Source organism: Aquila chrysaetos, chromosome 1 (genome assembly GCF_900496995.4).
Source record: "Aquila chrysaetos chrysaetos chromosome 1, bAquChr1.4, whole genome shotgun sequence".
Taxonomy (NCBI): domain Eukaryota; kingdom Metazoa; phylum Chordata; class Aves; order Accipitriformes; family Accipitridae; genus Aquila; species Aquila chrysaetos.
This window is the reverse complement of record NC_044004.1, coordinates 56,297,468-56,323,416: the sequence shown is the minus strand read 5'-3', so window position 1 is coordinate 56,323,416 and position 25,949 is coordinate 56,297,468. Positions and strand designations below refer to the sequence as shown.

Here is a 25,949-nt window from a genome sequence, read left to right as displayed (position 1 = left end):
ATTTTAACTGTGTATACAGAGGCAATCTAAGGCTATGACAACTAACTAGTTCCTAACTGATCTGTGGCTTGGAAGAAAGATTTGACTTAAACTCAGAAATCAGTGCTTTGGTTAGGATGCATACATTTAGAGGCTTTTTGGGAATAAGTTTATCTTTAAATACCAATTCATGTTATTATTTTTACTGCAATCAATTCTATGATTTTCAGCTGCAGCAGCAGCACTAATAATATGACCACTCTGCTGAGCTTTAGACACATAGAATCTAAAGAGACTGTCCCAGAGAGTTTCTAAACTATTAGGCACACTGATTAGTTTGGAAATAATAACTACTGCCTGAGGTCATTTAGGTGCTGAGCAGAACTGTTGATGGAGCCCAAGCCTGTTGTTTCCAGTTTCTACATTCAGGATACTTTCATCCTGCTGCCGCTTGTGCTGGTTTTGGCTGGGGTAGAGTTAATTTTCTTCATAGTAGCTAGTATGGGGCTATGCTTTGGATTTTTGCTGGAAACAGTGTTGATAACACAGGGATGTTTTTGTTACTGCTGAGCACTGCTTACGCAGAGCCAGGGCCTTTTCTGCTTCTCACCAGTGAGGAGGCTGGGGGGGCACACGAAGTTGGGAGGGGACACAGCTGGGACAGCTGACCTCAACTGACCAAAGGGATATCCCAGACCATATGACGTCATGCTTCAGCATATAAAGCTGGGAGAAGAAGGAGGAAGCGGGGAGACACGGACATTTGGAGTGATGGCGTTTGTCTTCCCAAGTAACTGGTCCGCGTGATGGAGCCCTGCTTTCCTGGAGATGGCTGAACATCTGCCTGCCGATGGGAAGTGGTGAATGAATTCCTTGTTTTGCTTTGCTCGCGTGCATGGCTTTTGCCTGACCTATTAAACTGTCTTTATCTCAACCCATGATTTTTCTCACTTTTACCCTTCTGATTCTCTCCCCCATCCCACTGTGAGGGAGGTGAGTGAGCAGCTGCGGGGTGCTTAGTTGCCGGCTGGGGTTAAACCACGACGCTTCTCCAGGGAGAAGCAAACTGAAGTCTGGCCCTCTGTGTGCACCAGCAGTTCTGTTATTAAAGCCTAATGTTTTATTAAAGAGTCCATCTATCCACTTCAGTGTTACTGGAGTTCTACCACAGTAAGAACACTTTGGCACTTTTGTTCCATTTCTCTGTGGTACCAGCACACACATAATCTCAGCTCTGTTTCAGTGAAGGATTATACAGCACTAAACATTGCCCAAAATCTGAGACGTGCTGTTACAACAACAGAGACAGGTTATCCTCCTGCTGCTGACTCAAATTACCACTGAAGACGAAAGGACTGACAGCAGAGGCATCCACGGTTGTGAGCAGACCTCCAAAATTTGTTTGCCTGATAAAATGGTCCTGCAACTTCCTTATTATTCCAAAGGGGTTAGCTGCAGCTGCCTAGTGGCTCTATTATCTCTAAACTACATTTCAAGCCTCTTATAACTGGCCTGGCACAAACTGCACACTGTGCTTGGACACAGAAGTGGCACGTGGCTACATTTTGAATTACTAAATATAAAAGAATACAGCTAGAGAGGAGCATTTTAAAATCAAGTCATACTTCAGGGAAGCACACCTGGCAGGCAGGCCAAAAGCTCAGATTTCAGGCTGAATATGGGTTTAAGTTTCTACAGATATCACCCTCAAAGAACTACTAGTGAGTAGCCAAACTTTCCCCTCTTGGCCATGTTTGAAGCTATTCTCTTGATGAAGAATATTCTTTACAGTCACCAAAGTTCAAAAAATGACATGGCTGGAAGGTCATGAAGTTTAACATAACTGAAAAATCCTTTAACAACTGCATTGGGAGAGGCTGGGGGGGGAGAGACACTGGTAGCTGGCATTCTCAGCCTTCACCCTACTTAAAGTACAGGATACATATCATTAATAGTAGCCAAACATTTACTGACACAAGACAATATACTCCACATTATAGCATCCCTTAAATCAATCTGGTAACAGAAGCTAGCTTGGACTGCAGTAGTTCATTTACCAAATAGCGTATCTTAGTCTGAGTATGATGGCAGAGCTCCCATACTTGCACAGGGCTCTTATCAATGCCTGGATGAAATTTATGATGTTGTTCTTGATCTGTGCAGGTCTAAATTACATGGGACTTGTCTATCTAAGAGCCCACATGTCTCCCTGTGCCATGCTGCCACAGCTGCTGTCAGTGGAAAGACTCATGCCAGACACATTTGGTATTAAAGAAGGAAAAAAAAAAAAAGTGAATTGTCAGCAAGACTGACTCACTAGGGGACAGGCTGCTTTGCAATTTATTCCCACCTTTGGTTTGAAATAGCTAAAATCTATTGACCCTTAAAGCAGGCTAAAAGGTACGCCGCTTTCTCAGGAACACAATCAAGAGTGATATTTTTAGACACATCTGAAAATCATGCTTGCTCTCTAACTCCTGATTATTTTCCTTTTGTTAGGGTTATGAATAGGAAAGTAATCTAAGGTCTTTCTCTTTTAAGACACTGTCCTTGAATCCAACACTTAGACACCAGAATAGGCACATTCTACTACAACAGGATTTCAGATAGAATTGTAGGAAAGAATAGCATAGCAGAGATACTCTGATAGCTCTTCTTTATCTGCAGAAGGGATGCCATCTATTTTGTTACACAGCACTGGCCTTTCTCCAGTTTAGTTTTGTAAAGGATACAGGTAACACAGTATGCACATATATGTTAATTTGATGAGACCTCTGAGCAGGACCAAAAGATGTCTGCTGTTAACAGACATCTGTCTAGGCAGACAGCTATTACACTTTAAAATCATCTTTTTGTGCTCCACTTGCCCATCCCTAATTGGTTCAGTTAATTAGTGCTAGGATACAAGCCTTAATGGCAACTGTTAAAAAAGACAAAGCTGTTTCAAAGAAGGGGAATAGCCTTTTTTGAAGCTGAATATCACCTAATGGGTATCTAAATCTGAGGTAGCTTTATTTTGCAGGTAAAATAATGAATGCCAATTCCACAATAATGCATTCACATTTTATCTGTGTGGTTACAAGGCTGTATACCCAGATCCTAGTAAGATTGCTTCGCTTTTCTAAACTTAGTACAAATTATAAATAATGATTCTTTGGGGACCAGAAAATTTTCTGAGGAACCACATGGGAATTTCTCAAAATACAGCTTTCTAGTAATAAAACTAACTCTACTTTTCTTATATAGAAACCAGAAATAAAGTAAACACATAACAACATTTGTGAGTGGCTAACGAGCTGAGTTGTTCAGTTATCACCTACAGGAATGAATCCTCATACATTCATATCATGGTGATTAGTATTCCATAACTGGATTTTTTCCATCACTCACTAGCAAATCAATTGTTTTCACATCTGCTTGTAGCTCATATTTCCCCAAAGGATCTCAGTGATCATATTGTTTTTCCATTTTCCAATGTACTGTTTGACCTTTTCCCTCAAGGCCTTGCACAATTCACTTTAGTCAATCACTTCTTATTGATTGTTAGCACTTGCTCATTCCTTACCTATCTTTGCTATATTGGATATAGTTTGTTTTTGTTTTGGGTTTTTTTTAATATGTCCTGTCATCCACTCACTGCTCTGTCCACCATTGTTGTTTTAGATTTCTCATTTAGCTTTATACTTCTGATCTGTTCAACTTTCATTCCAGTTCAAGTCTAAATTCCGTCTTCTCTCAGCTTATCCTTTCTTTTGTACAGTATCTGCATACTCAAAACAAACTTCAGCTTTCAGCATATCAGTCTCCACTTAAGACCTTACATAAAGTGCTGTTCCTTTCTGAATTTACAGGGTTCTAGCAAAAATCCTTTCTTGGTTTATAATCCCTCCTGACACTTCTGTTTTGTGTCATACATACAATTTAGCACTGCATACACTTCCTTCTTATTAGGAAGAAGCAAAGAGAAAGAGAGTCCCTGGAAACATTTTTTCACAGTTCATCCAAAGTCAAATTCTGTCTGGTTACCTGAAGATTCACCTACTTTCTGCAAGGCACAAACACAGGCTTATTTGCAGCTGCTGTCTTATCTTTCTTGGCTTCGTAAAGACTGACGTGCTGAATCTTGGAAACTGCAATCATTTCACTTCTTGGGCTACTTTTCCCTCCAAAGTTCTGCAGTGGTATCAGATAACTGCTCCCTGTTGCACCACCACAGAAGAAATGTCGACCACATATTTCCTTACACTCATTCGGGAGTCAGTCTTAACGTCACATACAGGATACAATTACTGGGAATCTCTCTTTTCTAGTTGGTCCTTTCACTCATCACAGCAATTGAAAATCTCTTTGGTCCTCTTAGCAATAACTGGACATCATTAACCAGCAGAAGGTACATATGATCAGTGCTATCAAGATGACTGCCAAAAGCTGACTGAGAACTGTGGTCAAGGCAACTTCAGCAAAGATTTCAAGTGAAATTTTTGCTTTTAATGCAAGACTTTCTCAGCTGGAAAATCCTCAATTCACTTTATTACAACATCAACCATTCAGCTGATGGGAAACTTAGACTTAAAGCTTCTCTTCAAGTCCCCATATAAAGCAAAAAAGGATTCATATAAAAAGAGTCAGGGTTTAAAGTGGGAGTAGCTTGGAGGAACATCTCCCCAGTCCTTTCTTTTCTTGGGATTCTGTTTTCTCTGACCATTCCCTCTTTTACTGTCTCATTTTTTGGACATCATGATCATGAATGAGAGGAACAGTGATGCCAGCTTATTGACCACCTGGATGATGAGCCAGTAATGACAAAAAGCCTTCTTTATACCAACGAACTTCTTCAGTGCACTGACCCATGGCACATTCAACACAGGACCAAAAGAGACATCCTTAGAAACCTTGACAATAGTTCTGCAGGGATAAAACAGTGCAGCTTTAAAGCAGCTTTCTGCTTGAGATCATACCAGTACACCCAAGATGCCAAGAGAGTCACAAACAGTCCCTATCAGAAAGGAGGGGGGACTAACAGAAGATTTAGTAGAGAAAAACAGCTGGCGCTAAATACTCCCTTCCACACTATACACATTTCAAAGGGGCATATTTCCAACCAGTTCTGGTCTGGACCTGTAGGATGCACACCTTTTAGTGTCTGAAGTGCATGCAGTGAGCTCCCTGAGTGCACTTTCCCTTTTAGTTTTATCTGAAAGGAATCCAATCCACATGCTCCAAGATTCTTCTGCATTGTGAACCAAAGCAATGGTAAGCAGGAATGACTGGAGTATTTAAAAGCACACAAATTGATGCTCATGTCTTGAAATTACCTAAAGAAGCTAAAATTCTAAACTCCATATATCACTGACATGTATATTGAATTTGTGCCAGTAAGGAAGAGCCAGTGAGCTTGCAGCATCCTTCTGCCCTTACACCTTACCAGCAAAACAGACCCACAGAGCCAGTAACCTCAGAGTCCAGCAGCACAGAACTGCTATGCCAGGAATTCCAAAATAACTTACTTGTCTTTTTCCATCAGTCAGCATGCTGGTGCTGTTAAGCCAATCACTTCACAACAGTGTCAACCCAGAAATAAAGATATTTAAGTAAGAACTGGGGATAGGGAACATGTTATGTAGCTCTTTACGAAAAGCAAGTGGAGATTTTGCCAGTCTGTTTTCCCTACTAAGACTCTTCATGGGCTTTCACATATATAAACAAACAAGAATGGCAAATGTCAACAGGAGCAGAAGTTGTGATGCAGGGCTTCTCCCAACCACTGGCTGCCAATGAACAATGCTGCAAATGTAATGCGAGTAGGACTGATCTATCCAAAATTTCAAATTAGCTCTCTTTTTATTACAAGCAAAACTCCTCATGCTGGGAACAGAAGAGGAAAGCTCTCCATGTCTTCCTTTTTCTCTACTCTGAAATTAAAGGAAAAAGGAAACATCCCTGTTGAATCTCCTCCCCTTTTCACACTCCTCACAGGAATGTGTGGGTATAGATGGATGGGTGGACATTTGAGAACAAGGCATGTTCCTCTACACAACTGTAAGCTATGGTAAGGTTAGTTTATTGCCTTTCACATCTGACAAAATGTAAGAAAACAAATTTAATTTTCTGAAGAGTACTGGCTTTATTTGAGTAAATGCAAGGGGAATTCAACTCACCGTCTGCAAGAACTGCTTCATAGATGTAAGACGAAGAGTCTCCAGGATTTTCATTCTGTGGCTTACCTAGGAAAAAAGAATAATTCTTTAATTGTATCTACTTGGAAATGTCTTTAACTGCTCATCAACTCTGATGACAGCAATCATTGCTATCCTACTTGATTGTTTCACAGAATGTTTAGTTTGCTCTAAGGAAGGTCTTAGCATCAGAAATCAAGCTGGGAAAAAAAATGGCAAAATAAAACAGAGTTAAGAAAAAAATAGACAAGCAACCTAAAACCTCAGAAAGAAGGAAATACCATGACACCGATTTCTACTTGCTTTTTTTAGATTAAATTCTGTATGCTGTTTTAGATGTAGGATGAAACTATTTTAAAGCTATGGTTTTGCAGATAGAAAAAAAAATAATCCAAGGGCTAGGGGAGAAGAATAAGCCTAGAGAGATCTTTAGATAGAATTGTATTTACCCCTTTTCAGTAAACATCCCTGTGACTGATCTTTTCAATTTACTATAGCAGGTAAGAAATATGGGCTTGAGGAAGAAAAGAAGTTTCCCTGAAAGTCAATATAGCAAACAATGGGAGAGGAGTTGGGCAAAAGGAAAGAGAATGGAATCATGTGCAGGAAAGAGAGAAATGGAAGATGGATGCAGGCATTGGGGTTTGGAAGACAAGACAACTGTGCAGGGCTGTGTTTGATAATACAATAAATCTGGCTACAGAGTTCCCAGTATTGGGTCAAAAAAAGCAATGGCCACATTATGTAAAGTACTGGTCAAATCTTAAAAACCTCTCTATCAGTTCCAATTTGTTGAAATTATTTTGATGGCTTAATAACTACCAGGAGACTTTCTCCCATATTATGCAGTATCTCTCTATGCAGTATCTGTCTATGCCACTCATTCTTCATGCTGGATCAAGTTATCACCTGTTTTTCCACATCTGAGGTAACATTGACGTAAAAGATATAAGGCCTGCTAGAGCTCCGTATCGTGAGATTCAGCTAACTCACAAACATGAGCTTGTATAGCATCTGTGGGACCCTGATCAGAATTCCATGTATATTGCTGGGTGCTCCAGAAGTGAATAACCAATATTGCTACAAGGGACAAGACTGAAAAGCAAGAGTCATTGGGTAAAGACGCCAGGCCTAGGATGAGAAGACGAGCCTAAGAAAGCGATTGCTTTACAATGACTTTATTAAGGTTGCAAAAAAACAAACACTCAAAAGCAATCTTTCTCCTTTGTAGTATATTGTTGACTACTTCTTTTAAATTTATCTGTACTGTGGACAGTGCACAAGTTAGACCTAATCTGGCATTGACTTGTAGTTTTGTACTTAAAGCAGGTGTTGTTTACGATATTCTGATTCAGTTATTCTTGTAATAACAAGAGTCCAGTGAATGAGGACAGGATTCCAGTGAGAGAAAGGACAGTGATATTAGCTGATTGCTGCTCTAGAGAATTTAGGTAATTTCAGGTTCCCATCCTGAAGTTTTGAGGCAAAAAGCTGAGGCTTTTAAAACATGATTTTCAGAAGTGCTCATTAGTTTTGTATTGCACTTTCTGTGAAAGACCTTACAGCTGACCTGCAGACATCTGAGCAGTCACAAACGCATCTGAAATTAAAGGGAGTTTGAATACGGACGTAAAAAATACTGTATACTGGTAAGTGTTATGAAAAGTAATGTCTTAAAGCGGTATCAGAAGTGGAAGAAATGCTTCACTCTGATCTTGCTAAATACTAGTATGTAAAACGATGATAAAATAAAATAATGTTTGGACAGCACTCAATACAGAAAGGAGTTCTACAGGAAAGCACATTAGGAAATTAATAATTCTGTTTTCTCATCAGGATTTGAATGGCATTCAATACATAAATAATGCAACTGCAAACTCAAACACGAACCAAAGTATAAAATAACTGTTAATTAACTGAGCAGTATTTATGCTGTGCACTAATGAGGGCAGGTTCTTGGGGGGGGAGGGGCAGGAAGAATGCACTTACGTAATTAAAGGCAATTATGCCTATGAACAAGGCTCCTAACTAAAGTTTAATAGGCTACTTTGTACCTTTAACTTTTTGACTTTTGAACACCTAACTTTTTAACTGTAATAACATTTTCTGGACCAAGTTCTGTCCTCATAGCCATTCAAGTAAGTGCAGAGAGACCCTACCAAGAACAAAATCTGATTCTATATGAAAATCTGTTCTTTTGCTATCCTAGTATTGATTTTTTTTTTTCAGTATGAACTTAAATAGGTGCTACACTTCATTTTTTCAGGGATAGGTGTTACAATTTTCTTAATCTGGAGAACAACATGACCCCTATTTTATCCTATTTCCAAGAAGCTGACACTAACTTAACAGAAATACTTCACAGTGAAATTACAAATAGCAATTTTATTATAACAACACTTGTGTGCCAAAAAATATACAAAGAATGCATTTCCAGAGGACTTCTCTAGATGCCTTCCAATAATAACTTTTCAGTAATTGTGATTGGTAACCGCAGTGCAAAACCTGATGAGAGTCAATAATACATTGTATGAAGGACATGTAAGAGTACAGATTCACACAGCCATTTTACAGTTCTAGCTGCAAAACACCTGCTGGAAATCTTAAACTTAAATTACTTGTAAACTTTAGAAATAGCCTCACAACTGCAGCTAAATACTGACTGATGACTGTTGTGCCATGAACAAGACATAACTTTGGATGGTGTCCACTTGCAACCTTGAAAGAGCAGACTAATGATCATAAATCCATTAATTAATTTTAAAAATAAAAAATTTATAACCTAAATAAACAACAGTAAAATCACAGTACATTAATTTAAATTAGTACATGCTGTTGCAGTAATGCTCATGTTTTAGTCATTTGAATTTTATTATAAATACATTTTTTTATGAGCTTGTCCTAAATGCTGTTAAAAAACATTCACTTTAAGATGTCAGTGCATTCACTTTTCCAGGTGTAAGCAGTTTTCATCCAATTAGTGTCAAAATAAGAGGAAAAAACATCACATATGTGATGCATACTTCAGAATCCAATGGTACAGGTCACCATGACTGGCTAGACAGATCAAAACATGAGCTGCTAAGAAACCTGATTATATAACGAATAAAGTCTTCTCTGGATTTTGCAGAGATAAGAGAAGAAAGAACAAAGAACTCCAACAGTTTAAGCAGCAGGGGATGGCAGTCTTAACATCATATCTACGGTTGCCACCTCCAGGCTCCACTTCAGTTTCTCTTCTGGTTTGAAATAGCCAGGATCACATGCCAGATGAAATAAGTTCATGACACTAAGCACAGTTTTTCATTGACAGTCATCCCCGTTACAAATCCCCATCACTGCACTGGCATCCCAGCAATCATTCTGTGTGGAGATGGAGAAACACAACATCTCAGGAAGATTTATTAATCTGGTAATCTTAGCAGCAGTCCCTGCAGAGCAGTTCAAAGACGCATTGGCAGGGCAAAATGGAAATGAGGACTATACCATAGCACACTTCAGCTAACAAAATGCCCCTTCTGCTCTTCTGCTTATGATAAATTCATACGGATTATTTTTGTTTTAAAAAAAAAAAAAGTTTAATTGTCATTTGAGGTGCTCCTCAATAAGCAGATGACCTCACTGCCTTAAAGCACCAACAGTGGTTATGCGCTGTCTGAATGTAAATACATTGGGGAAGGAGGAAAGGGAGGCACAACTGTGTGGTCTCATCTACTGCAACCTTCCCTGGCAGCGAACAAAGCCAAACCATGTACCAACTTCCCTCTATTTACTCAATCTTGTGTGTCCATGTGAGAAATCTTTACAACCAAGACTTTAGCTCACACACACACAAAAACACACCATGTTCAGTATTCACAAGCAAACAAACCAAAAATTCTAGTGATTTTGCTTCCTTTTCAACTTTGGTTCTTGCTAGCACTTTAGCTTCATTTCTTCGTAGACTCCAAGTCAGCGTCAAAATCTAGATGAAACACTTGCCCATTGAGGACAATGTTAAAGTTCCCACTTAAATTAAGGGGTTTAGCTCATCAGCACAAGTCTTCCTGACAGCCTAAGAAAATACATTGCCATTGGTTACTCATATTTGAGTACCAACTTGAAGAGGATTTTAGAGGAGAACAAGCAAAGCAGTGGATTCAAAACGTGAAGTATTCCTTCAGTGTTCAACATCATACCCAAATTCGTGGTACAATTCCAAGAAAATCTATGCCACTGTACCACAAATGAAACAGGAGACAGATACCATAAAAGCTGATGGTAAAAATATAGTGATTTATTTCTCTTTTCTGTGACCCACAGAATGGAAATTAGCCCCATATTTGAAGCAGGCTGAAGATTTGCATCTGTTAAGCCCTATTTTAAGCTTCCAGCCTGTTTGTCCAACATTTACTTATTAGAGACAAATACCCAATGCTAGTATCTCATTACTCCTGATCTATACCTTACTAGTAGCAGCAAAAGTCGTTTTCTTAACATTACTCTTTCTGGTGATTAAAATTGTGTGCAAGTACACGGAATACTTTTTAGGCAACAATTAGAAATTAATGGCATATTGCTGTCTCACGTAAAAGTTACATACTCATTCTGAAAATATTTCCTGTGCTGTCAAAGACTGTGAATACAGTTTTCTAGTTGGGTTATGTTACTTTATGCACCTCTTCTCACTTTTCGCTACAATAGCAGATAATGAATGGATACATGTAGGTTTGTTGAGTAGTTCTCAACTATCAAACTTTATAGAAGTAGCTTCTCTTCATATTTTGGCAAAAAAAAGAGGATACCACTGCTTAGAGAAAAGGCTGGAAGTGGAAGTGACAAGAGTCGTTTTGTTGAGCTGTAAACAAGGAAACCTAATAAAACAGCAAGCAGACTAATGGATACTTACAACTCCTGAGCTGTACTGAGAAGTCCCACCAAAAAATCTCATAAAAGTGTCAGGACACTTTAGAAACAGTGTCACAGAAAATTATTTGTATTAGATAAGACCTGTTCTCTTTTTGCATCATCAATACTGAGGCACAAATAACTACAGGAGGAATTCAGGACTTTTAAAGATCTAAGTAACTACCTCCAGCTGCAAATATCTCCCTCTGTCTACAAATCCCCTACTTAAACATATGGCTAGCCTGGATTTGAAGTGGAAGTGTTTCAGGACTAAACAAAAAACCCAGCCATGTCTAGGCCAAAACCCCCCAGGGTACTGAATTAATACACTGAAAGTATGTCAATTTAATATAAAAAGGGGTACATAGTTCAGCAGACCAAGAAGTTGTAGAAAGAAAAAGGGAAAGGAAAAGAGAGATGCAGACAAAATGTGTCTCCTGATTCTACTTTCAGCAATATTAGGGAAAGCTGTTAAAGAAAAGTCAGAATTCTAGAGTCACACTGGGCCATCTTAGATGTTAACGTAGAATAATAAAATTTCTGAGTGTTCTACTCTTTCCCAGAGATTTATCCTTTTTTATGAACACAGGCCCTTACACAAAATTCAAAACCAACTCTAACTCTGAATGTGGCAATTTCAAACATTGAAGTATTTTGTGAACAAGTCCTGCTAAAGGAATCTTTTGACAACAATAAACATATTTGCGTTCCTCTTCATGCATAAGGTGAATCTGTCACCATCCAGGAAACATATGTTAGAAAGGCCAGTTTCCATGTCTCAGTTCTCCCTTTACTGCTCCAAGAACATGTTCAAACAGGAATGACAAACCCTTCAGATTTTGTGTTTGAATCACATTACAGGACAAACAAGCTCTCTGCTGGGTACAAAACCCCCTGCATCTTCCATTTTATTTAGTTTTACTGAGCATTTTAATTAGTATTGGTTTTTGCCTAGAATTTTTGGCATGTATACTATTTTAGAGGTAGAAGGAAGTTTTAACAGATAAAGAGCCCTACCTGCTCCAACAAGATGAAACTGGCATCACCTGGTAGGCAAAAGGTTTTGGCGAAATAATGGGGGGGGGCGACACATATAAAATTAGATTTGTTTTGCACTCTTTCCATCTCAGACTGTAGAGACAGTGCAAAGAGAATAGCATCTAGGGGAGAAGAGAGCTGAGAACTTATCTTGCCTAGGAACTTTGCAGAGTATGGAGAAAGCTGTAGTGGAAGGGTGGTGATTACTAACACATAAGCTAGACTGTTATTAATACTCTTCAGGACTACGAGGTAACAACCTGATTTAGCACCCATCTTCAGTTGTTCTAACTACCCACAAGCTGCTCCTGAGCCCAGGCATCAGTTAGACCTAGGATTGAGATGGCCCGCTGTCCTAAGGGACTAACAGAATTTAGTTGCGGTGGTGCACAACAGCCTGATGCCATGTAATCATTGTAATTAAGCACATCACTAAATTTTTAGACTTCGGTAAAGTGGCAGCTCTTGTTAATACTGAGGAGACGAGAAGGTACAAATGCATGGAGGAACAAGTTAACAGCAATGAACAGTTTAGGGAAAAAAAGGAATGGAAAAGCATGAAGAACGTACACAAAAGTGTTTTCATCACTACCTCCAAAAGCAGAAATATAAGGGACAAAGGATAAGCACTAAAAACAATTAAAAGCAACAGAAGATGATGATCCATATGAAGAGAGATGGGAAATCTTGTGAGCGCATAGTCCTGAAGAAAGGCATAAAAAAATTGGTCCAAAGGAAAAAATAATCCAACTATACTTAATAACCCCTTAGCAAGCCATTTTAAAAACAAGGGAAAAATCTTTTTCCCAGATGCGTAATCTGTCAAAACCCCTGCCACAGATATCACAAAAGCTAAGAGCTTAATAGGATTCTACAAAAGAATATCATAAATACAGACACTGCAAACAGTCACCATTATCTTTAAGCAAAGGTAAATAATGGTAAGACGTGCACATTTTCATTCCTCAGAGCTTAAATCAACAGCCAGGTGACAGCAAATCTGGCACTTGGAATACTTTCACTCTGCAACAAAGAGCAGTGCAGAGGTCTTCTAGCAAGCACTGATCTGAGCTGGCCTGCCTGATGGCCAGGGCACACCAGTACAGAAAAAACAGGGCAAGAGCAGTTCTCAGCCATGTGTATGGAGGAGGGTTTACACACCGAAGTACCAGGCAGCAACACTACTCCCAGTCCTGGATCTAGTTCAGTCAATTGAACTTGTCTGATCCCAGCCATAGTCTATGCATCCCTGGTAAAGATGTACACACTGAGACTGAGGCCTTCAACAGCTGTTCATTAATTCAGCTTTGTACTCCTCTCTGAAGTTGCTGATATTGACCACTGCCAAAGAAAAGATCATTTGAGCACCTATTAGTCACTTGACATTACAATGTGAGTAAAATCCCAAGGGCAGATGCAATAAATATTTTTTGTGAATGCACAGACCTAAGCAAAGAACCATCATCTATCTTCTCAGAAACTGTTTATCTTTGCAGGAAAGTTTGCAATTTCCTGCACAAGTCAACTATCTCTGGGCCCAGTTCCTTCCTATATACACACACATCGTATAGACCCACTGCTTTCATTCCACTAAAAAGCTGCCAAGGAACTTCAATATAAAGCTACATATCAGACACAGTCAGAAATTGCAAACGTTACCTCCTGAAACCAGACCAGACAACTGCAATTAGCTCCAAAACTTAAAGTCTGAGAGATGCTCAAAAGAGATATACTGAGGAAAAGGTTAATTAATACTGAACAGCAAGAAATGTTAGAACGGGAGATGGCTGGGAAGGAGGAGTCTAAAACTTAGTTTTGAAAGCACTGATCTGTATCCCCAGACTGTATGTAGACATATTCTGGACAGGTTTGAGAGCCTTATAGTATGCTTAAGCTTATCTGCTCAAGCACAAGGCAGCAGGGACATCCAGCTAGGCCATTCTGACTCAGCTGGGGTCTCTCTACTCCTGAGTTCAAAAGAATACTCTTGGTTGTTCATCTGCATCCTAAACCAGGTTGACTTCTGAGTAAAACTCCTGAACTGCAGGATGTCTTTCTCAAGCACAAGCTCCCATGCCAGTAAAATGGCACCTCACAGGTAACAAAGACAGAAACACAATGTTCTGCTTAGTAGACAAAATCATGACAAAAAAGCAAGAACTGAGAGGAGGTAAGAGACCTAGAGACTACAAAGAAGCAGTAGTAAATATGCTTTCAAAGGAAAACACACAGCCATCTACCTGAAACCTGTGCACAACTTACATCGCTTTTCCAAAGTGGCCCATGCATCTGTCTTTCTAAAGCTACTTCTTGGTTTCATTTGTTCAGTCTGGCAAAGTAAAACTTTGGGTTAAACTAAAGCATGTGCACAGACTTTGCCACTTCAGTACCTCTCACCCTCAGGAGAGGGGTTTTTCTCACATTCCAGAAGTGCTAATTTTTACATTAATGCTTCTTTGTAGTTTCCATGGATGTGCAAACACATACAAACTGCATAGTTTTAGTTCTTCCAGTACAGACTTATTACTTGGGTTGGTAAAAGGGGAAGGGAACTTCTGCTCTTACAGCTTTTGTGTGTCACACAGGAAATGATGCCATCCACAAAACTGGGTCCTACTCAGTAATTATTTTTCACTCAGATTTATCTAAAGAGATATATACATTGTCACATTAAGGCATTTTGAAAGAGATTAAACATAAACCCATAGTTTTGTACAGCTTCTGAGATTTGTAAACTCAGGAAACAGAGAAACAAGTGTATGTCAGCTCTTCAATCTTACCATGAAGTAGTAATGGTAGGTTCACAGGTGCCAGTGGCAGCTTTTAGACATTCCAAAGCTGCTTCCCTGAGAAAAAGAAGCCAGACTAAGAGTACAACAGTTTCATCACACTTCAATGACAAATCCATCATCAAACCAAAACTGTCGGACCAAGCTGAAGAGAGATAATTTCTTCAGAAAATCTGAATTATCACTTTTTTCCTCTTCCAAATGGTATTAATACAGCTAAGAAAACTATTTTAATAATCATACAAAGTTTTCATTTTTAGATTACCTGGTTGAATAATTCCAGTAATAACAGAGAGATATTCCTCAGGTTCCTGATCAGCAGAAATCTCTTCGCTGCCTCTATCTAAGGTCAGTATCTCATAAAGAATATCTGAATTCTCCACCCCACAAAGTAGGATCACCACATCATCTGGAGGTTTTAGAACTTGCTCCAAAAAATAACTTCTCTTTTGATTCAGGCAGTTAAGAAGTCCACACGATAGTATCAGGAGTTTACATTTATAACAGGGTAAAGAGAGTAGCTCCTGGTGCTTGAAAGACGAAGTCTCCAGATTGTAGAGTAAGATTCCTCCTTCGTTCACTATGTGTCCAAAAAGAGATTTTAAATACAGAGCCCACTCTTCTGCTTCTTGTTCATATATCACAAGAATATCCTTGGTATTTTCTAGAGAGAAGAAAACATTAAAAAAATAATTTCAAATGCATCTTGAATCCATTATAAATATCAGAAGACACATTGTTAGTTTCCCCCCACTTAAGAATTTGAGGTGCTGAAGAAACAGGACAGGTCATCACCTTGACATGACAACCACCTGCTTATTTCTAGACCAAGGCAGAAAGATCATCCACAGAAATGCTGGTAAAATAGCTCAGAATATTTTATGTTTAGAATAGCTTCAACTAGTATTTCAGAATAAATACTGAAATTGCAGTGTGGAAAGCAGAGCGCATTCACACATTCTGCTCACTCCTAGATTCTTGACAAATAGGTGATACTACTAAAAATGCAACAGTTAGCTTTTAATGGCAGAAGTAAAGAATATATATTTGAACACTAGACATGATCTGACTTCATTAGAAAAAAGATTGGTACGTTCAGGATATTTTGGCAGCATGGTATTAGGATAGTCGTTAGTGATCTTTCTTTACTGTCCTTATTCTAACAAAATTACTTATGAACATGAAAAAAATAAATCTAGAACTACATTTTGTTAGTTCTGCTTTCCCTTTAAGATTTTTTAAGATGTAAAACATGATGCTAGTAAGAAGACTAACACTCTTCCACAGTGTTACTAGGGTGACACTATGAAACAGAGGCAACAGGCACAAGCTGAAACACAGGAGGCTCCCTCCGAGCATCAGGAAGTGCTTTTTTTACTGTGAGCACTGGCACAAGTTGCTCAGGGCAGTTGGGGAATCTCCCTCCTTGGAGCTACTCAAAAGGTGCCTGGACACAGTCCTGGCTCTAGGTGGCCCGGCTTGGGCAGGGCAGTCGTACAAGGTGGCCTTCAGATGTCCCTTCCAACCTCAAACATTTTGTGATTCTGTGAAACCATAAAAACCCATGATTTGCTGACCAATACAATATCCATTAAAATGTCAGGGCAGCTTAATACCCCTGGAGTAGTTCACAATCACAGCCTTGTGGAGCAACAATAAGAGACTCAGGAATAGATACACCTGTTGCACTTTACCTCCACTGAACTTCACTGTGTCTCCCAGGTTCCTGATGGGTCAGGCAACCTGACTGACACTTGTCTGCAGTGCACCAGAGCTTCTTTGCAGGTGAGTGTCTAAGCTGCTGCTTTGTGAATATCAAGAGATATGGAAATGGTGGGCATACACAGAGTTAAAATGTTTCTTGGGCAAACAATAGATCTGGATAGTGGGATGCACTGTTAGAAGCATAGTACAGATGTAGCTAAGGAGAATAAAAAACTTGTCAAGGATCCAACGTAAGCCCTTGTACAAAAGAAGAAACTGAACCTAGATCTCCAGTCCAGGATTACTGCTTTAATTACTGGACTTCCTTTCTTTTTAGAAGAAATTATTTCTAAATTCTGTTCATTCATTCTTTATTCAGGAGGTATTTCAAACAAAGTTTACCCATGTGAAAGCTGACTGAAACTTGTAGAATAGGGACACTATAGCTTAGTCTCTTGAGTTCATTGTATGTCTATGAACTGCTTGGAGGACGGCTGCCATCTTTTAAACACTTGTGAATACTCATCCTTTCAAAAAGTTTTCTGTCATAGGAAATCATATAGGGCCATGCTCAATATGGTAGTGGGCGGTGATATTTCAAGATGACTGACCCTGACCATACAGCAGGGTAGTATTTGTCAAAATGTATTTGGAAAGGTGACTGCTACATTTTCTATGGTAAAAGCCTTCTGAAAAATGCCTGTTTCTGCTGAAATGCTGAAATTTAATTGTAAAAATAAATAGTAATTTATTTCTCATTTAACTCAGAGCAAAGTTATGTGTTTTATGACACTAGGATAAGAAACCTACTTGTTGCAATGCTGCAATGTTATTTGTTTTCAGAATCTCATTTGTTTTTTCCATTACTCTCACACACACACACAAAAAAAGTAGAAACAGAAAGCTATGAAGCTTGCTGCACAGTTTCAAAAGAAAAAATTGTATTAACAGAGCTGTAAGGCCAGAAGCTCTTTCAGTCTGACCACACCATTTCATATCACAGGAAATGGAATCACCAAGCACCTTCTATTTTCAGTCCCCATTTTCTAAAAGCACTGTAGTGGTCCTTTAAAAGTACCGATTTAAAGAGGATGCTTAATCCATGAAGAAGATTTAAGAATTCATTCTTTACACTTTGTTTGAATTTCCTTAGTTTCAACTTCCAGCCACAGAATATAATTTTATCTATTTCTGCAAGCTAAAAGAAGTATCTGCTCTCAGAAATCTGTACCCTAAGGTCTTCAGACTCTCATGAAGTGACTCTTAGCCTTGCCTTCATTACACTTTGTAAGCAGGGATTATTACTCTTCCCACTACAAGAAAGGCTTTGTAGAACCCTTACTATTCTTTCTGCACTTGTGTGAACTCTCCTGCCTTTTCAAAATACCTTCTGAGGAACCCAAAACTGTATACAGGGTAGGAGTTCCTTGATACAGTGTATGGGCAGAATGAAATAATCTCACTTGAGATTACCTTGGATATGCACGGAAGATTCACATTCAGTCTTTAAGTTAAAAGGTCTCATTTTAAGTTCATGCTCAGCTGCATTTACTTCTATTATAATGGACTTGGGTAAGGACATAGCTAAGTGGAATTGCAGGGAGGGATAAAAAAGCATGTTTAAATTGAATAGTAAAAACATTTTTTTATAGATTCACAGAATCTTGGTGTCATGATTGTGCAGAAGAGGGGACTGCTGGTGTCCTCCACAGCACCCACTTGGCCAAGAGCCTAAAGTTTCCTCTCCATGTAGAAGGAGAGCACTGGTGAGGAATGGTACACAACTGCGCCTTATCCCTGTGCAGACTGGAAGCACCCAAAAGGCATTACTGTATCGCAGAGCAGGAAAGAACTGCTGGACTCAACCATTCAGGCACAGTTGAAGAGCTCCCTGCATGCTGGGCATGGAGGAGTAAGTCCTTCGGTAGAAATATTCTTAAAGAGCTGACGTTATATAATAATCTTAAAAATATACATAAGGTATAAAGTTCATCCCTGTGCAAATGGACAGTACAAGGCTTGAGTACTCAAATTCTAAAGATAAAAGTGACGAAGTTGCATTAAAATCATAAAAGAAGATGAAGTAATTCTATTTCCATACAGTATATCCGCACTTAAGTCTGCAGCTTTGATCTTAGTGAAGTGTGAATGAGAACAGGGTTTTAAGATTTTTATTGAAGGCTTGACAGCATTTCTTTTTAACTATATTGATTTTTATATATGGGAAAGAAAGCTTTATTTGTATAAGAAAAGGGAATGAAATATATCTAACACCACACCTGATGGAAGAAAGGCTCTGCAACATACATGTCACAAAACTTAAATTTAATATGGCTGCCATATTTAATTTGTCTTTTCTATCTATATACAGAGGGAAGAGTCATACTGTTGAAAGACTCATACAAGCAAGGTATTTCATGCTGCAGATTGGTGCAATGTTTATTGGTTTGAAGAAAGGAGCTAGTGCTATCAAGTTACCTGTGGGAAACCAAATGTGGGTTTGTTTTGAATTATATGCTTGTATTTTTTTTCTGCCATTGATCTGCCTTCTAGATTGAGAGTTAACTTTGATATTACACTGGAATGCAAGACCTACATCTTACTTCCCCAAAATTGTATTAAAAGGTGAAATATCACTATTTTGAAATGCTTGCCTGACTTTAAATGTAGAGTCAAAGTTCACCCTAGGAATAGTTACGAAGTTCCCTATCTAAAATCTACTCCATATGCCTTTAGCTTTTTCCTGTTATACAATGTTTTTGCCTTCAGAAATTTTACTAAGGTGTAGATGCTTGAATGCAGCTTACTTGAAAATTAAAGCCCACCCAAAACTCTGCCTTCAAAACAGTATCATTTTAACCTGAAACTACAAAAGCTGAAGTCTACCTTTAATACAACTCTACCTAATATTGAGTACACAGTAACAATGCTTAATTTTTCAACTAGAGTTTTTTCCCCTTCATTATTTTCATCTCTCACTGAATATTTCTTTGAAGTTACTGCACTTGGAATATAATGTAAGTTGAGATGAATTTTGTTCCCTTGAAAATTAATGTAATAGAAACTATCATATCCTGACAAAATTAAGCCATGCTTCAACTACTGCTACTTGGAAACTGACTCAAAGGTAGAAATAAAATGTATTATTAGTTTAGCAATGAGAAACAGTAAGAGAATTTATGCAGTCATCCATAACCTGAAAGGGTTCTTCTGACAAGCAAAACTATTCTCTAGTTACTGGTATGTGGTTGCCCAAAATGGCGTATCTCATGAAACACGCCATCTGAAGCCTTCTTTGAAAAGACCTGCTGAATCTTACGAGAACCAAACCAAGACGAGAGCATCTTTGCAGACTAGTGTGACCAAGCAGGAATCAAGAACTTGTATACATAAGGCAAAAGAACATCTTTTCTATGACAACAATTAAACGATATAGAGATGGAGAAAAAAAAAAGCAAGTATATTAGTGAAAGGAAACCTTAAGAACTCTGTAATGCTCTAAACACATCAGGAAGGCAAAGGAAACAAATCAAAGATTAGGGGCTAGTAGCTACTCTTAAACAGGTACCTCAGTTCATGAATCTTGCAATCTTGTAAAAGATAGTTTCCGTGTGTTTAGAAGTGAGCAAGAAGTACTTGGTAACACTCATCTTTGATAATGACACTGCTAGATTCAGAAAAGCAAGTCCTCTGCACAGATGCCAACTTATTCCCCTCCTTTTAAAGGCTTAATGTTTGTAGATGATGTGCTTTACTTCTAGATATCTGCATTTTACTACAGTTGTTTCCAGCAAATCAGCATTAACATACTTTGTTTTACTTAAATAAGGCTGATTTCAATTAGGCTAGGGTTTAAAAATTGGCTCTACAGTCCCACTGCCTTAGGATGCTTTGGTAAAAAACAGTGACACTTGAACACCAATGTTTACCCAAGTTTTAACCAAAAGATACATCATATTTCTTGGGGTCATCCACAGCCTTCTCCAGTTAGGGTACTGGAGCACAACAATGCCATTCCCTGTCGTTCTCTCAGTTGCCCAGGAATTCCTATAACCACACAAGCTTGCCACAGTCAACCCTAATAAGTAATCCAAGTCTGTTTACAATCCTTGCCTCAATCACATTAGCTTTTGATATCTGTGTGAAAAAAAAACTCCCTTTCAAATTGTTCTCAAACACTATGTTGAGAAAGGAGAGGATCAATTGCTAGAGAAAGAAGAAAATTAATCCCTTTTATTTCTTCCTCTCACAGATGTCCTCACTTGGGGAAGGGAAGGTTGTTTTATTTTTTTTTAAATGGCAGTCTTGAAAGGAAAAACATTTGAGAAAGAAGCGTATGAACTCTGTCAGTATGTAATGAGCTACCGTCCATCAGCAAAAATTTGTTAAAATAAACACAGTTGCTGAATATCTCAAAGGATAAGTGGAAAAGCACAGAATGGAAGTTCTTGCTCACTTTCTCGTAATATACAGATGAAAAATTGGGGCAACATAAGCAATACAGAACGACATCCATTGCATCTTTAATTCTTTTGTGAATAGCAGCCTACACTCTCCAGGATAACCATGAGTATCTTCCCATGCTAAAAACTTAACACAAAAAGAAGTAGTAGAGGTTTTTCAGGCAAGAGCCAGGTAGGGAAATTCAAGACTTTAGAAGTTGACCACGCTCATCTGCTTAGACTTTTATGTATCTTAAGAATCTAGTTTCACTGTCTAAATCAAATGTCACCCAAGGTGAATGCATAACATTCTCCCATGAGTTCTCATCCCACAGAAACATGCTGCCTTCATCTAGAGAGTCTTAAGTCCACGGTTTCTAAAACTGCTGGGGTTTGAAAAGTGTTTTCCCTCTGAGGTATCTCCTCTGCTCTCCCTTTCCCCCATATTCCTTTCACCCTGTAGGATAAAACTATGGGTATAGTCAAGGGTCATGACAGTGACAAAAAATGGAGCATGAGAAACATAAGGAAGTGTAAGAGACCCAGGCTCCCCTCTTTGCTCAGAGATTCGCAAAACCTTTCTTCTAATCTCAATAAGATTCATTTCCATTTCAGCTGTATGTAGGATGCAAACAGCAAGCATACATACCAGTTCAAACGAGACTCCAGAAAAAAAACACCTTTAGTCTCTTGGCCCCTTTGCAATCTCTTCACAAAGATTCAGCCATACATCTTTTCATATTGCTTGCCCTGATCACTTACAATGATATAATAAGGAACTATGGAAAAAGTTTCACTAGCACTTCAAACAACCCTAGCAATTTAACATTTGGAAACAGTATGAGAACATTTAATTCAGCACTACTCAGTGGCCTTAGCATAACGAACTGCCCCTCACCCATCCAGAAGGCATTGATTTTCCCAGTCAGCGCACCTGACACGCATCCAGTAAATGTATCTCAAAATGCATCTCTAGCTCTTGGTTGCTGGAATTCTGCAAGGCAAATCCCCTGAAGCAAGCCAAAATGGATTCATCGTGGGAAGGACAGCAGAAAGCACTTTACAACTACTTGCAGATAATGGAAAATGTTTTCAAGTAAGTCATGTTGCTTCTCAGAGACGTTCCACTAATGGAAATGAAAATTATAAAAGCCTGCTTGTAAACTTTAGAGGGAGATCACGAAGTAGCTAAATTGCTGCAGTGCTGTGGCACACCTGTTTCAATTAAAGCAATTATCCTAAAGCATGGGACATTCCTGCCATCACTGTATCAGCCAGCAGAGCGGCTGCACTTCTATTCTCAAATGCCTATTTAACTAGCGCGTAATAAGAACATTGTCATTGTTTATGTACCTTCTGTCACTAATTGCTAAGTTGTGTGTGAAAACAAATACTTGCTCTATCTGTATAAAATCAAGCCTCACGTCTTCATCATTCTTCTCACTAAGCTCAGTGAGGTCTGGAGTGGGCAAAATCAGGTTCTACAGAGACGAACAATTTTCCTACAAATGGGATGAGTTTAGGTTTGATCTTGTGGGCTTTCTCTGTAAAGAAATTTCATTGACCTTCCCTACAGTGACAATGGGAACACAAAGCCAAATAACTTCCTGGGGTACCTTTCCACAGCATGGACCTGACCCAGGTAGACTAGAAAGATACCTGACAAAGCTAACAGTATGCCCAAAAGGCTGTTTCTCCTGAAGAGTGATATGGCCTTATTCCCTGGTTTGGCCTCTCTCACTTATCTGTCCTGTGAATACATATGCAAGGGTAACGATTATCACAGTATCTTCGCTTGTGGAGGCCTTATCCATCCACAGCTGAATACCTACTGATGGACAGGGGCTCTCATTTCTACTGAACAAGACTAAACATGAACAGGGGATATAGAGGTCAGAACTCAGTTCTCTATTTCAAGGTACACCTCCTATACTTCTATAAACATGAAACATTTAAAAAAATTTCAATTTCAAAATGTCACTGTTAGGGTAGACCAAAGTATCCTTTTATTTATTTTAATTTTTTTTTTTTGTGCCAGTGTTTCTCTTACCAGGATCTCTCTAGATGTGCCCATCCTGACCTACCCCAGGGATTTTGGGTTTTATGACCACATTTAAACTCTGCTCGTTTAAATTCAACTTTGCTTTTTCTTCTGCCTTCTGTTGCTTTTTTCTCTGCCACCTTTGATTCCATTGTTAATTCAGTTTCTCGCAAATTCTTATCTCCAATTCCTTTAAAATAAGAAACAGAATGGAAAACATATTCTGCAGATATTAATTAGTGCTAGGGCAAACAGGCTCATGAAATCCAGTACATTTACCTCTATCACAAGAGAACATACCTCAGAAAGTGGTGCGTATACAACAAACCAGAAAGCACTGATCTTGCAAGCAATAACATTTTGGGCAAGTTGCTGTGGTTCCAACTGCTGTGATCTGGGGAGGTCACACAGTAGCGCTGCTGCATCAAACACAAGGAAGATGTCTTACACATTAAGTAGTGTAATTTGTACACCAGGGACTTGGCAGACACTGATCATCAGACAATCACCGTTATATGACAATGTTTTTCAATAAATAGCACCACTTACTGCAATTTCTGCTCAGAGATTTCTGTGTTCCCTGCATTTGTAACATGGTCAAATACACTGAATTAACCATAGATCACATCCCAACAATTCCTAAGTTACAGATTATCATTGACACAAGAAATCTGTCTGGTGGAACTCTCTTAGAACAGTCACAGAATCACAGAATGGTTTGGTTTGGAAGGGACCTTTAAAGATCATCTAGTCCAACCCCCTGCCATGGGCAGGGACACCTTCCACTAGAACGGGCTGCTCAAAGCCCCATCCAACCTGATTTGAAACACTTCCAATAATGGGGCATCATCACAACTTCTCTGGGCAACTTGTTCCAGTGTCTCAGCCATACTTCTTTAGGTTTCTAAAACTATTATGTTTCCTTTGCCACAAGTCCGCAGAATATCCGGGGAGGGCTTCTAACACCCCATAAATCAAATGGCTCGATTGTCTCCTGCTTTTGCAGACTGGTTTTAAATCCTTTTTTTATGCATCTCATTTACTTGAGCATTCATCCATAAATTAAAGGGAGTGTGAAAAGCAGTTTCTATTTGATGTATAACATGTCCAAGCTATGAGGCTGTAGAAAAAAGTGTCCTCTGGTTTCAGCTCATTTCTTTTGTCCCTTTCTGACAAATATGTGACAGTCACCAAAAAAACCCCAAACAGTAACAACAACAACAAACCCTCAAGACAAATCTCTAATCAGTGTTGGACAAACACTTTATATTTTTGTGTTGGCCTTTTTAATGGCATTCATGCTAATGATGCACACAGAAGGAAGTAAATGAAGTAGAAAATCATTACATAAATATGTGTAGTTTCATAAAATGAGCAATGACAGAGCTAACAGTGAGTTGAAACCAAGCTAAATAAAACATTCAGCAACGACCTCGGTAGAAAGCTGACTTCTCTATGTTAAACCCACCTCAGCTTCCTCTCTACTGCCTTAAGACAAAGATTCTTGATACTAGCTATATAACAAACTACTTTTCTTTCTGCTCATCAGACAGAAAGAAATCGAGTTAGTCACATGAGTGCAAGCCTGCCTTCACACAATTCACCCATAGGATTGCAAAATCAACCGAAATGCCCAAATACCATTAAAGCTTACATGAGATTCAAAAGACATCTTTTCCAGCAAGCATATCTTCTCAGTATAACACATGCAATTATCTTTCCCCTCTGCAAAATATAAATTCTCGAATTATTACCAGTCCTAAAATAGGACCAAATTGGAGAGTTACCTAGGTATCAATTTGGGGTCCTCCTCTAGTGGATAGCCCTCACAGAATGGTTTAATATAACTACTACTGCCTTTGACCAAATGGGTTCCTTCCTGGAAATGAACCAGTTGGAAGTTCTGTATGTTCAGGTTCTCGCAAACAGATTTACCATACTATACATACACACCTACCATACTTTACTGTCGTTGCCATATATTCTCATTGTTGGATAGAAACAGGAAAACTTTGTCTACATAATTATGTAAGCTGGAAGAAAAGTATCTCACCGGTACTTTTAGCTTTTCAAGTACACTATCTTCCATTTCTAGTTAGAAAGGTACAGAATAGAAAGTGAAAACAAATCCTTCTTGAGCCATTTCTGAAACCAAATTAAACCTTATCTCACTACAGTCAGAGAACCTGTGTAGTTCAAATACAGTAAAACTCAGAAGCTTGACGGGGTGTTGTGGGTTTGTGTGGCGGGGTTTTGGTAGCGGGGTGCTTCAGGGGTGGCTCCTGTGAGAAGCTGCCAGAAGCTTCCCCGGCTCCAAGTCGGACCCACCTCTGGCCAAGGACGAGCCCATCAGCGACAGTGGTAGCACCTCTGGGAGAACAGATTTAAGAAGGGGAACCTGCAGCAGAGAGGGAAGTGGGATGTGAGAGGAACCCCTCTGCAGACACCGAGGTCATTGAAGAAGGAGGGAGAGGAGGTGCGCCGGAGGAGGGGATGCCCCTGCAGCCCATGGTCAGACAGCAGGCTGTCCCCCCCCAGCCCACGGAGGGGAGCAGGGAAGCAGATGCCCACCTGCAGCCTGGGAGGACCCCACGCCGGAGCAGGTGGATGCCCCCAAAGATGGCCGTGACTCCATGGAAAGCCCGCGCTGGAGCAGTCTGTGACTGAAGATCGGTTTGCGGAAAGGACCCATGCCAGAGCAGTTCGTGAAGAACTGCAGCCCATAGGAAGGACTCACGTTGGAGAAGTTCATGTGAAGGACTGTCTCCCATGGGAGGGACCCCATGCTGGAGCAGGGGAAGAGTGAGGAGTCCTGCCCCTGAGGAGGAAGGAGCGGCAGAGACAACCTGTGGCAAACTGACCCCAACCCCCACCCCTGTTCCCCTGCGCTGCT

At 39.3% G+C, this 25,949-nt stretch overlaps 1 protein-coding gene across 2 annotated transcripts in view; it reads right to left on the bottom strand.

Moving 5' to 3' along the window:
• The window catches only part of BANK1 (B cell scaffold protein with ankyrin repeats 1), a 163,365-nt gene that overhangs the window by 120,013 nt on the left and 17,403 nt on the right, over window positions 1–25,949 (bottom strand). For both annotated transcript variants that reach the window (XM_030020527.2, XM_041125592.1), the window contains exons 2-3: window positions 15,135–15,533; window positions 6,138–6,203 (exon numbers count right to left, since the gene is read on the bottom strand). In XM_030020527.2, the coding sequence (XP_029876387.2) occupies window positions 6,138–6,203; window positions 15,135–15,533 (465 nt within the window). The remainder of the gene's footprint in view (window positions 1–6,137; window positions 6,204–15,134; window positions 15,534–25,949) is intronic.